The sequence below is a fragment of the Lates calcarifer genome, linkage group LG11 (assembly GCF_001640805.2).
Source record: "Lates calcarifer isolate ASB-BC8 linkage group LG11, TLL_Latcal_v3, whole genome shotgun sequence".
NCBI classification, from domain to species: Eukaryota; Metazoa; Chordata; class Actinopteri; family Centropomidae; genus Lates; species Lates calcarifer.
This window is the reverse complement of record NC_066843.1, coordinates 11,609,976-11,623,464: the sequence shown is the minus strand read 5'-3', so window position 1 is coordinate 11,623,464 and position 13,489 is coordinate 11,609,976. Positions and strand designations below refer to the sequence as shown.

The 13,489-nt window shown below is 44.8% G+C and overlaps 1 protein-coding gene across 1 annotated transcript; it reads right to left on the bottom strand.

Annotated features, from left to right (window-relative positions):
* Nucleotides 1–12: 12 nt before the first annotated feature.
* Nucleotides 13–13,360, bottom strand: LOC108879832 (testis-expressed protein 2-like). The gene is given in 13 exon segments (XM_051073708.1): nucleotides 13–995; nucleotides 1,076–1,285; nucleotides 1,620–1,757; nucleotides 1,883–2,015; nucleotides 2,471–2,570; nucleotides 3,233–3,433; nucleotides 4,040–4,227; nucleotides 4,341–4,623; nucleotides 5,052–5,252; nucleotides 6,866–7,597; nucleotides 7,599–7,721; nucleotides 7,723–8,233; nucleotides 11,609–13,360. Coding segments are annotated over 12 exon segments (2,856 nt in total). The 5' UTR covers nucleotides 8,068–8,233; nucleotides 11,609–13,360; the 3' UTR covers nucleotides 13–793.
* Between the last annotated feature and the right edge of the window lie 129 nt (nucleotides 13,361–13,489).

Below are 13,489 nucleotides of genomic sequence, written 5' to 3'. Positions count from 1 at the left end.
TAGTACAACAGCTGTGTGTTTGTTTGAACAGGTTTTTATTGTTCACTGATAAATCCATGAGCATATTCCAGCAACACTGTTCAGAAACAACATGTACCATGGAGGCTTAGTTGAACAGGACCAAGTACAAGAAATTTTTCAATTTCTGGTTTGTTTAATTTCACAACCCTTAGCAGGATCAGCGGATTAGAAAATAGATGGATGGATGGTTTGTTGTTAATTTTTTTTTTTAAACTGTAGCCATCGACAACACTTTGTTTTTGTGTAATCAAGACATCCAGTTTTTCAGTCTTCAGCATCAGCATTAAAAAGGTCTCATGTGCTCTCACTGGTGTTAGGTACTTTTCAATTATCTTCACAGTAGGGAACACTGTAGCACCATTGTCACAGTCTCGAGCTCAATACCACATTCAGTGTGCCCTCAGTAGGCTTCTATCCTGCACTAGTTACAACAAACTCATGCAGGATAAACATCAAGCCAGTACCCAGCTGCAGCAGCCTCAGGATCCATTAGAGATTTATGGCAATAGCTGCACAATGGTTATTTTGGACCAGGAATGTCCCATCTGTAGCCTCAAGGGTGCACTACTCTGACATGTACTCCTGGGACTCCATTGAGGACTGTTGGGATGTGGATTGGACTGAAGAGTGGTGGGATGCAGGTGGGTTCTCCAGGCCAGATGTCATCAGGGGCAGATATAGATCGTCCATATTGGGCATGACGAACACTTTCTGTTGAGCAGCAATAATTACAAATTACTGTAAACTGTCATCTGTATTTCACATACCTCTCTTACTCTGGTATGAACAGCAAACAGAATATTATCATAATTCTCGTGCTGCATGGACAAACAGATTCACGGACAGACTCACCTGGAAACTCGCACTGTAGTTTTTTCTCAATCCACTCGGTGACATGGGTGAAGGTGACTTCCCTCTCCCCGAGCATAGGACGCACGTGAAGGTCTAACCTAGGAGGCACCTGGAAACTGTACCTAAAAGGGAAAGACTCTCAGTGAAATAAATAACAACAGAAGTGCTGTTTGCATTGAATCTGTGAATGTAATGGCAGTACCATATCCTGTCAGTAGGAGGAGGAGGGATGTTGATGGCCAGGGTACCAGACAGCTCCAGGACCTCTACACTGAGCATCAGAGGCATGTTGGACACCTCAGCTATCTTCTTCCTGATGTACTCGTTCTCTGTGGCCTTCTGGAAGTATTTAGACTTTGCAATCTTGTCCACAAATCTCAGGATTTTCCTGCCTGTGCTGCCACCAGTGTGCCTGTGGTAAAATAAGGACAATAATACAAATGTATTATATGTATTTATGTACAGCAAATCCAAAAAGGGTTAGTTTGCCAGTGGTAAACTGGCAGTTGTGACACGATACGATACGATACATAAACAAACACGGATCACTGAGCTATTGCTATTGTCAACAACCCAATAGTGAAAGCACTTTTTTCTTTCTTTTCCATTGCTCCCCTCCATCCCACATGATGCAACTGTAAATGTGGCGTAAACACCTGCTGTTACATCAGAAATAGGTGCAACATAATGCCAGAAATTAAAGTGAGGTGCAGCTTTGTGACCTATGAACACAAACACTAATTTACCCATCAGCTGCTGCCACTGTGCTCTTATCCCCCACAGGTCCTTGGGGCTCAGATGGAGGGACTTCCTCTTCATCAGACGAGCCTGCACTGGATGACTCTTCATCGCTATCAGCCAGAATACACAGCCTGGGCTTAGAGCTGTAAAACACAACAGTGGCATCTTTTAATACAAAGCTTAGAAAGAACATCTCTTCTCAGCATGTTCAACTTTGCTTCCACATACTCTCTTTCATTGTGGGATGTGAAAATGAGACGGGCCTCACCCCATTTGTTGAGTCTCTGGAACACTGTGAGCCTCATCCTCTCCCTCTTTACCAAGCTTACACAGGTTCATCTTAGTCTCCAGGGTCATCTGAAGGCAGCCTGTGTACATCAACTCCATTTCCAGCCACAGGCCTTGGAGATGGAGGGAGGGAGTTAAGCAGAGTGAACAGGTAGCAGATAATGTTATGGATTGCTTAAGGAACTTTGGCGTAGACCCAGAGTTTGGTTTGGAGATTGATCTGATCTGGCACAGAGTTGTTGCTGAGGGAACATTAGACAGACAGAGGTTAGCTTGGGCATGTTATTGTTGGTTGAGCTTAGTCAAGGCTAAGAGGATTGCTAATCGCCTCAGCAGGAGACAATAGAAAGCTTTTAGGGCGAGCATGACAAACTCTGTAATGAAATAAATTAGATCATGGCCTGAGATGACTGCTGCAGGGATGTGACGGAGGGAGTGAGAGAGAGATCTGGGGTAGAGACCTGAGTGGGTGACTCCCACACATGTGTAGTGGCATAGAAAACAAATCAGCAAAGAACAAGGGCAAGTACAGGCATATGCACACAAAATAATAATACACATACTGTACCTCTGCGGTCCAGTGTAGGCTTGGAGGTGCTAAGGACTTGAGGTAGGCAGGTGCCCATGTCCAGATCAGCCAGAGTCAGCTCATTCATGAAGTATGGCAACTATAATGAGACAAACACTACTTAAATTAGGAAACATGCTGTGTTCATGTCAGGCATAAAAACTTTCAAATTAAATCTGTGTAACAGAAATAGAGAGACCTGCAGAGGTAGCTAATCACCTCAAACAAATGAGCGAGCAGTGGAAACATGCGGCAAGAATGTGTGTGTATGTGGGAGAGAGAAGCAAGAAAGAGAGGGAGTGGAGTAAAAAGGATGGTGTGTGTCAAAGAGGAGAGCGGGAGTAATGAGTAATGGGATGCTGTGGTGCCATCAGTGCTCCTCCACCTCCTGCCTGGAACCAGAGGGAGTGCATTATCAGCAGACTCTCAAACACACACACACACACACACACACACACACACACACACACACACACACACACACTCACATTCACACAGCTTTTGACCTTGTGCACAAACCAGTGCTGATGTTCAGCACTGGTATTGGTGACACAGTTTGTAGAGCTCTGACCTACAGTACACTCACTGTTGCCATGTCATTAGTCATTATGATGCTGTTGATGATGGTGAGAACATGAAGATGAATGTGCTTATGAAAAGCACAACGAAAAGTGTCAGTTAAACCAATCATTATGTCAACTGCGGACTTCAGTTGGTGACTAACCTTGAAAAAAATAAACCACCATCTACATCCACCCTCACCTTGATCTTGCTGAGTTTCTTCTGGATCTTGTGCGCCACCTGATCACTCCAGTACTTCTCCCGGAGAAAGTCCCAGAAGATCCTTCCCACGAGGGAGTTCACCCAGGTCGGCTGACCTTCTGCAGAGCATCCCCCTGCCCCTGGGCCTGCGTTAAACTCAGCTCCAGCTTGACCTCCAGAGCCACGCTCTTCATTGTGAATCTACAGGGAAGAAATATGACATTGGGAGGTATATACATATTTGAACAAGCATTTTTAGAGGTTATCTGACCTGACAGACCAAAGATGCAAGATACAAATCACTGACTCTCGTGCTGATTCTGCATCTACCTACTCTAAACGTCAAGACGTACTGTTTCTACGTGGGGTACCAATTCCAAAACACCCAAGCCAGGATTAGCAGCTCAGTCTAGTATGCTGCAGATGCACCATACTCAGTTCCTATTAATATCTCTCCAGCTAGGTGATACCTGATATTTCTGCACATTGACATCTGGTCTAGTCAGCAAGGATGTGTTTGGCTGAGCCAGCATCCTGGAAAAGGCTGATCTGAGCACAGAGCAGAGCAGTAGAGCAGCAGCTGGTATCGATCAGCTTTGATCAATGGGGGGTTATGTAGAGTATTAGCATGACATCCAGAGGGTAAGTAGAACAAAAGCATAGTTGTGATATCTGCTCATGATGTACAGGGCTTCTTTAAATAAAATCCAATAAACCAAGGAGGAAAGTTAAGAGTTGACATCACTTTACAACCTCTACTGCCTTGACACTTGATCTAAAAGCTAAATAAAAGTGCTGCTCATTGACCTTCTTGTGGGTTGTGGGGCTTCCCTTATCACTGTGGCAGGGGCTGGGGGTGGGATTCCAACTCTCTGAGCCAATCAGTTGAGTCATGTAGGTGCTGTAGTCCAGTAACGTTCTTGTTTTCATGGCTCCTGGCAAGTCGTGCAGCTCCTCCGTGCTTTCTTTAACTGCATCTCCGCTGGATTGTGTTTCTGAGCGACAAGTCAAAGACACATATGTAGTGAGTGAAGGAACTGAAGGAGCTGAAGGAGCTGAAGGAGCTAGTCTATGTAACAAATCACCATGAACCATGACATCGTCTTACCTGTGTTCTCCTCACTGCTCACGCTGGTCCTGGCTCCGGCCCTGGAGGCAGACAGGAAGTGCTGGAACCACTCCTCCTTCTCTCGTCCTGTGCGGCCAAACAGGTAGAGGGTGACGGGAAGCTGGTGGTCTGGTAGTATGGCGTGTTTCTCTGCCCGTTCTTCCTCCTCCTGCCCTTCAACCACACTCTCCTCCCCTACCTCCCCCTCAGCCAGAGTGATGCAGATGGGATACTTCTTGTTCCACACCCTCTTGCGAGCCAAACCAGGAGGCAACAAAGACACCTTGGATAAAAATTAGCAGAGAGGAACGATAAAGGAAAAGTGTTATTCTCTATTTATCTATACGTTCTTTCCAAAAGAAATACTGGCAGGCAGAAACAGTGACAGTTCACTACTGCCAAAGCACTCCCCTCATTGATTAGATTGTGTGTTAGCTTTATTCTATTACCCCAGTGGAAGCGACTGCAGCCTGCCTCAATATGTGACTGGCATAGTGGAGGGGTCAAGTTTATTCAGAGCATCATCACTTCAGTCGTAATCCTCCTGGTCTTTCACCTCCGTGTTAGATGACAAAGCAGGTGAGGAGAGATGAGAGTGAAGAGTTCAGGCAGGAGGTCACCTTGTCTCTCTCTCTCTTTTACTCCCCTCTGAGGGACGTGCCTGCTCTGCTGGGACCCAGAAATGAGAATTTTCTTTGCAAACACACTGACCTTACAGTTAGCCAGCTGATAAGCGCGCGAACGCAAAAACACGACCTCGCGGGGCGTCTCATCAAACGCCGCCCACCGGGGGATGTTGGCACGTGGGTGCGCCAGGTGCAGCCTGCTGCCCTCCAGTGTGACGTAGACAGAGTGGGTGAGGGAGGGGTGGAAAGTCTCAGGGTCATAGCTGTGCGTCTCATTCATCCAGCCCTGGAAGACAATTATGAGACACAGTCAGTCACAAACCACTTCACATTTTCCTTCTAGAAATGAAAAATCTTGTCAGCTGTGTTGTGGATATATTTACCAGCATTTAAATGACTATGTGTTAATATCAACCAGGAAATATGTCAGCTTAGCAAAGTCTCTACTCAGGCAAATGAAATTTATAGTGAGTGGTGCAAACTGTGACAATACAGCTCAGCAGGAGGGGAAACATGAGCCATGGCAGAATACATCTGTCTCATTTAACACTGTGGACGTGTCTCTGAAATAGCCCACAGCCTTGTGGTAGTAACTCCTCTGTCCTCATAAACTTAACCTTATTTGAACTTGCTAACTCTGCATTTTTGATTGAGGCAGACAGCACCACTCTGTCAGCAGAGCTGTCAAGAGGTGCTTTGTGAGGGCTTTTATCAAAATAACCCTCTCTTTAGATGCTGAACTTGCTGTGCCTCAGGGTAGTTTTTCTTACAGTAATTACCTCAAATCTAATCCATTAGGCGCTGATAGCACCAGTCTTTATCTTTAGTGCCATCCAGCGCCTCGCATTGCTGCTGTTGTTTGTTGTTTTGATCTCTCACCCTGCAGAACAAACACTAGAGCTTGAAGCTCATTTCCATGTAGCCAAATTAGTCACAGGAAAACAAAGTACTTACTGTAGGAGCAGCTGCAGATGTTTCTCTGCATATCTAAGAGTCTATACAACCATGCTAGCAGCTTTGTGAGGCTGTATCTAGGCACAGTGGTGCTTCGAACTAGAAGCTAATGTGCTGATTTTTAGCAGGTGCAGTGTTTGTCGTTATCACCATCTTACTTTGGTGTATTAGCATGCTGACATTTGCTAAATTTAGCACTAAAGTACAGCTAAGGTCAATGAAAAAGGCATTATTTAGCAGGTATTTGGTCATAAACCAAAGTAATGGACAAATTAAAACTTGGGCCTCATGATGGCGCTAGAGAAAAAGTCAGAGGACCATCAAAGTTCAAATTTACTGAGGGGGCATCAAATTTCATGGAAACCCACAATATAGTTGTTGAGATAATTTAGTTGGGACCAACCAAAATCACCATTTCTAGAAGCTACATTGCTAGCATTGCTTAAAACTGAGCTAAATGAGCTAACAAAGTAAGCTAACATGTTCACGAGTAGATATGTGCAGGTTCCTATATTTTGATTTGGGATTGCCATTACCATTACCATTAAATTATTGTTCCTTTAAACTAATGAACAACTTATAAGTCTGTCCCGACGAAGATGTTGTGTAACAAACATGGAGTTAATGCTCAGTTTTGGTGAATCTAGCATACTGCTGCAGGTAGCTCTGAGTTCACTGGACTGAAAGGCTGACAGAGAAATGTTTGATAGAGAGAACACAACAAATATTCATACGCACCAAAAGTCAGCCTGAAAAATCACCCCTACTGTTTTCGGTCCAGTGGTTTTTCCAAATCAGTGCCTGGCCTCTTGTGCTCTCTGCTACACTTACGTGAACACTACAATGCACAGAGGCAAGTTTGGCTAAAAGCAGAGATACACAGAGTTGCAATGTCAGCATGATTCTTTAATGTTATTGCTATGCTATATTTGACTAATTTATTACCTCTAATATCTCTGGATCTGTGATCTCTCCATCCAGCGGACTCAAGTTGGACTTGAACCTAGAGCCCCTTTTGCCTCTGGTATTCGAGCGTCGTGGGGCGAACATGAACACAACCACCAGGCCGAGCAAAAAGCCACAGGCGACCCCCACAGACAGGCCCGTCAGATAGGAGGGGAGGGGCAGCACAAAGAACCCGTAAGCTAGAAGACCCACGGGGAGGAGCCAGTAAATAGGCAGCGATGGGCCTGGGACTATGCCTCGAGACTGGGAGTAAGTTTTGTGATGTGTCCCTCTAGATTCATTCTGGAGCTCCACCACTTGAATCATATCTCCATAGGTGCGAATTTCGAAATGGCTGTCTCTGCTGAGGGAGTGGCGTTCTGGGGACACGGAGGATTTTATCAATGGACCCTTTTGGAGTCTCCTCAGAGGAGTGTCACACACACCTCTGTGCTCGCTGTCAGTCCTCCTCCGGCACTTAAAGTCTGAGTCTTCACTACTCCCCTCTCTTCCGCAGCTCCCTTGGGAGGCTGGTGAGTCTCCGGCACCAGAAGCCCTCCCCTGCTTTGGGCTGCCACAGCTTTCATCCCCCATGATCTTACTCAGCATGCTCAGAGGATCCTGCATGGCCACTGAGAACTTCCTCCGCGTGTCCTCCAGCTCGGCGATCAGTGAGTTGCCCCGGGGTTCGGTGGGAGACATGCTGCCTGCGGAGGGAGGAGAAGCCCAGTCAGTCGCTCTCATTCACCCCTCCTGCGTCAGGCCTTGTTTCAGCGATCTTTGGCTGAGTAAGCTGCTTCCAGGGATGCAGATGCAGCTTGGAGTCGGACTTGGAGAGGTTGACCTCCGGTTCGAACCCGACGGGAGATCTCCGTGCTCAGGGACTTGACCAGGCTGAGGAGAGGTTTGCCTCTCAGAGAGCTGCTCTCCCTTGGCTCCAAGTCCGTGGAGGAGGATTTGACCAAGTTGGTGGTGACGAGCAGGCCTGCTGACGATGCTGACAGATCAGCTAAAGAGCCTGGGGAGGAGGGGGAGTGAGCCAGGAAGGGGGGCTGGGAGCGGTGCCCCTGGCTCAGGTCCAAATCGATCCCCAGGCTGAGGTCGGTCCGGCTCTCTTTCGCCTGTGGCTTGTCTTTGGAGAAGGCCACGGTGGGACCCTCATCGTGGTGGTCCAGGCTGAAGATGAGCTTGCTTTCCTCCATGCTGGCTGTCAAACCATGAGCTAAGGTGAAGATGTGGTCAACCAGAAGGAGTAGGAGTAGCGGACTTCCAAAACACGCAGCATGGTGCTAACACTAGGAGTCTGCAACAGCATGTGGACTTGAGGGATCCTCCTTGGATGGTTTATCATGTTGGATGCTGAAAATGCTGCAACAAACAAGGAAAAGAAATTAAAACGTTCTTATCTAAACAGCTTCAACAAATCCTCGGCAACATTTCAAAGCATAACATTTAACATTAAATCTCTTTTCTTCCCCTGCTGCTCTGACCTCCTTCCTTGTTTCCCTCTGCTCCGTCACTTTTCTAATCTTCTCTCTCCTTTCACCTTTACACCTTTCTTCCCTAATCTCCTCTGCTCTCTCTCTCCTGTGTCCCCTTTTTACTATTCCTCCTCAGGCATTTCTGTGTTTCACTCTGTCTGTGCTGTCAACTCACATACAGTTTGAGGCAGGGTAAGGTGTGGAGGAGTGCTTTGTTTCTGAAATATTCTGGCGAGCCATTACCACAGAGAGTCACAGCTAATCCCAAATTAGGTTCAATGATCCAATCCATTAGCCACATTCCACTGGGCTGCTCACTTCACACAAACATTTGACACACTGGTCTTAATCTAAGGAAGATGCTCAGTAAAACAACAAGCCTTCTTTTCTAGTCATTTTTAATGTCCGTGCAGTTTTCTTGCCGGCGATGCAGACTGCTACTTGTTTACATCCCCTGCCAAAAGTTCTTCCAGATCGGTTCAGGGATTCAAAACAGCAACTCTTCAATCACAAGCTCACTTCTCTAAACTCATGGCTACCTGAAGTTTGACTGAAGTGAAAGACACAGGAGAGAAAAACTTCTGTTATAGCATCTGCTTGTGAGAGTGAACAGATGCTGCCGCTGTTCTTTGTGTCTAGAACGTCATAAACGAAGCAGTACAGATGAATATCCTGTATGTACACCCTCACTTCAGTTGTACATGGTAGAATCACTCCAGTTGTCTCCATTCAGATAACAGTCAGAGTAAGAGCTCAGTTACACTTAGTAAGGCTTAAGCTTCTCCATGTCATGAATGTAACTGAGAAAATACAGACCTTTTCTTTTTCAACCAGAGCCTAACCACTGTCCATTACGTCTTCGAAAGCATAACAATTAGACACTCCCTCAGGAAATCAGCGCTTTGAGAGCGTATGGATCCATAACACGCCCTTCACAGCTTGTTTACAAGTGACAGCCACTGATATGCATCAAGGCAGGCCTGCTGCAGCACAGCCTGATTTGCTGATACTCAACAGCTACGGGTACGATCTAGACTGAGAGTGGATTAGCTGTAATCCTCCATATTAAAAGAGGCTTTTACGATGGGAAATTAAGACACTTGGAACGTGAATCAAAATCTGATGAATGGGCAATCAGCATCTTTCAATTTCAGAAACATTTCCAGATTCACATGTGAGAGCTGTGGGCCACACACACACACACACACACACACACACACACACACGTAATGCAGTCACATGTAGTTACAAGTTGGCTTTATGAGCTATACAAAGTGTTTGTATCTATGGGGAAGTGCAACATAGTTAAACTGATCATCAGAAATTATCCACTAGCACATTAAGAATTCCTTTTTTGTTGAGTGCTAAACTGCACCTTAAGCTTGTGAAACCTTCGGAAAAAGACAGTGAGTGGACCTTGAATAAAGAGAAATTAAGAGACTTTTGTGTCCCTGTTTTACTAACGTTCATTTTCTTGTTCTCAGAGAAAATGCTGCAGTCAGATTCCTTGAACGGTAGAGCATTTAGCAGCTGCATTTTTACATAAACACAGAAACAGAAAGTGTAACAGTAGTAAGATGTTTGAGCAATGACTGGCTATTGTCCTGTATATTATAAATTCTAGCCCTGACCTTGATGAAACCAATTTTCAAGGCTACAAATAATCATCTGTTACCATGTTGCTGGCATAATTTAACTTCCCACTGCCGCTGGCTCCCTCTTTATCACTCCACTTCTCCGCACACTGTTCATAAGACGAGATATTAATTTTTAGCACCAGCCCGCAGGGCTGTTTGTCAAATCTAATTAACCAAAAGTGCGGCTCTGCCGTGTGCTTAGGCTGCTCCAGACAGGCCGTGCATTACCCTAATCAATTTCTACTTCGGAGTCAATTTGGATCAGTTCATGCTGACAGGAGAGAGGAAAACCTTTGCTGCTCAGTGGAATAGTCAGCAGGGATTTGGCAGCTCTCCAGTCAGGAGGACTGTGCATGAATTTCTGCAGAAGTAAGGAGGGAAAGTGTAACCACCAGAGGACTAACACAGGACTTAAGGGGGAAAAGTCTGGAAGCTTTTAGATCTTTGTGTTTGTCCCTGGAAGGTGGAAAGTGAAGCAGATATTGCTGTTATATATTAAGCGATGGAAGAATTCTTAAATACAGTCAAACATTTAGATCTTAGATGCTCCAAAACAAAATCTGGTCCAGTCCGGGTATACTTAATATTGACATTTTCAAAGACAGATTGTAACTTATTGAGGGCAAGTAAGGTCAAATTAGGACTGTAACTACAGAGTATTTTTGTTATTGATTAGTTTCTTTATTATTTTCTCCATTTATTATTGATTATTTGTCTAATATACTGAAAGAATGCCTACCACAATTTCTCTGAGGCCAAATATGAAGCCAAGAAAAGCAGCAAATTCTCACATTTGAAATGCAGATATCAGGCAATGTTTAGCATAACTGTTGCTTTAAAAATGACTAAAATGAGCAACAGCTTATCAAGAAAGTTGCAGGATAATTTTCTGTCTGTCAACTAATCAATTTTCAGCTACAGTGGTCCTCTCACGCAGAAGACTTTGACTGTTACATGATGAAGTATTGCACCTAGTGCGCATTGATACAATCATGACAAAGCCACTTAATGTATCAGTCCTTTCTTTTTAGGTGGTCATCAAAAAATGTTACACAGGTAATATCACACCCTGTGTGTTTGTCTATCAGTGCGTAGTAGATCACTTAAAATGGATTAAAATAGAGAGGGAGACATGATGTGACCAGCCAAAAAAATCCCATTTTTAATCCTGAGGTCAGTATGAGATTGAATCCTGCCCAAAAAAAAAATCATGTCTTCCCTCTCTGTCCTCCACTTGGCCTTTCTATCCTGGCTTAACAGGGACAATAGAGGGAAAAAGGGGGGGGGGTCTTTTTAAGATTTAAAACCCCAAGTGTGGTGCTGTATGAATTCATGTGAGGACTGTCCATGCCATGCCTTGGCATATCAGGATTTCTCTCTTCTTTTCATGACGTTCCTGTGCTTAATCCTGTCCTTAAACTCCCGTTTCACCCTCATGACTGACACACTTGGCACCGGGCTGTGTATTTGACTGCGTATCACATGGTCAGTGTGAGTGAAGCTGTACTTTATCTCATCAGGCAAATCATTAAGACAATATCTCCTGGGCTAAAAGAGGTTGACTGACTGTTCATGGACGACGGACATTCAACTTTTTCTCCCTATATTGTCATTTCTCTCCTCACCTGTAGACAATTTCGCAAGTCTCCTATTCGAAAACGAGGGCAGCTGTTCCACTGCACGGATTCAGAGACTTGATGATGAAGTGTTTGCCGCAGTCACTCACATGAATCTGCCATGTTTGACCAGCTGCTCCTCGGAGATCACTGGCAGAGGTTGGGAGAGGTCCGTGGTGAATAAGACATCGGTTTGTGCAGAAACCTGCCTCAAGTGCAGGCTGCAGTGATCGGTCTGGATGCTGCAGAGTGCGGTGCGCGTGCTGCACGCAGAGATGCGCACCGTCCGCCTACAGCAGGCAACAAATATTCAGTCAACTTTGCTCAGATTGTAGCCAGGTCTTCGACGCAAAACGGCCACAACTCCTTAAAAGATACTCCTCGAAATAAACAGTTAATCTTTAGGGGTGTGTGTGAACGCGTCAGAGATGTTGGCGCCGTTTGACACAGCTCCTTCCTTCTTCCGCTTCTTCTTCTTCTTCAGGAGGCGTCAACCCAACACAGAATAATGTGATTATTGGAGTCCTGGTTGCAGACTGGACGAAAACTCTAATCCAGATTAGAGAGGCCAGTAGTTGACGGAGCGACGACTCCTCTCTGCTCTGAGGCTCAGCGTCAAAACACAGACTGAGCTCAACTCTCCCCCTCTGACACCGCAGTCCTGTACGCAGACTTATGTAATTGCACGACCTGGAAAAGTCAAGGCAGAGCTACTGCTCTAAACCCTCTTATTTAAAAGCCAGAATCCTCTTTATTATCTTTATTATGATTGGTCTTATAGGGACACGCTTGGCAAGAGTCTAAACAGATTAAATAATACTCAATTTTTACCTATCTATAACTGCTTAGACTTAATTTTCTCTAAATATGGGGCATCTCTGTGAGATTGATCATCAGGTTGGAATGAGGGAGTGAAAGGAATAGATGTAGAGTGAGAGGAGAGTAGTCAGTGTCAGGGAGCTATAACCTGACTCTCAGACATGGAGAGTTTTATGATCACTTTTATGCACTCTTATTCCCAGTAGCATAATAATGTTGCTGCAAAGATTGATGCTAAAAGGCAGAGACTGTTGTTGCACAGATGCTGATCTCTGCAGTGACTGTGCTTGACTTTTATTCTACTACATGATTTATTTTGGTACAGCCTGGTCTCATGTGAGGATTGAAGGCTGCTGCACTGAGATCAAAACTACAGTAAAGCCCCAAATGCTGTCTTAGGTTTGATGGTTTCTCACAGTCAGTATCTTAAAGAGACTGACACGATCATGTTCATCTCAGTATGAACTCGTGTGAGTTTCAAGTAGCTTTCAGTTCATCTCATAGAGAATAGCTTTGGTGTGTTTGCTGCCACCTGTTGGCCAAATTACAGAAGAAGAAATCAGTCTAGAAGAGCAGCTGGGAGACACCATCACTTGCCTGTCACCTGAAGGAGCTGGAGTTAATTCCTAACGTGGGTAAACATGCGCAGGAAAAAAATGCTTTTTACCACATTGGAGAATATGAAGCTTTCTATTGTCAAGTGCGACTGAACTTGGTTGGCTTTTCAGTCAGTCTGAAGTCCTGTGAGGCCTCCTTAAGAAGTCTTGCTACAAGAAGTTCAGTAAAAAGTTGCTGTTGTGAGACCATAAATCCAGCGTTAAAAGGGTTCTGTAACTATTTAGCTTTGCATCTCCATAAAGATTTAGATATTTAAAGAAGGAAAGGCCAAAATTGAACTGTCAGAGGCTGAGATATGCTGTCGTTTAGCTGCTAGTTAGGTCAAGCTTTAAAACAATAGATCTACAATTCCATAATGAACAAAGTTAACAACATGGTGATCGAAATGTAAAATGTAGTGCTGTTAAGTCATTTATTGACATTATTTTTTTTTTTAATTTTCACTGTTAAGCT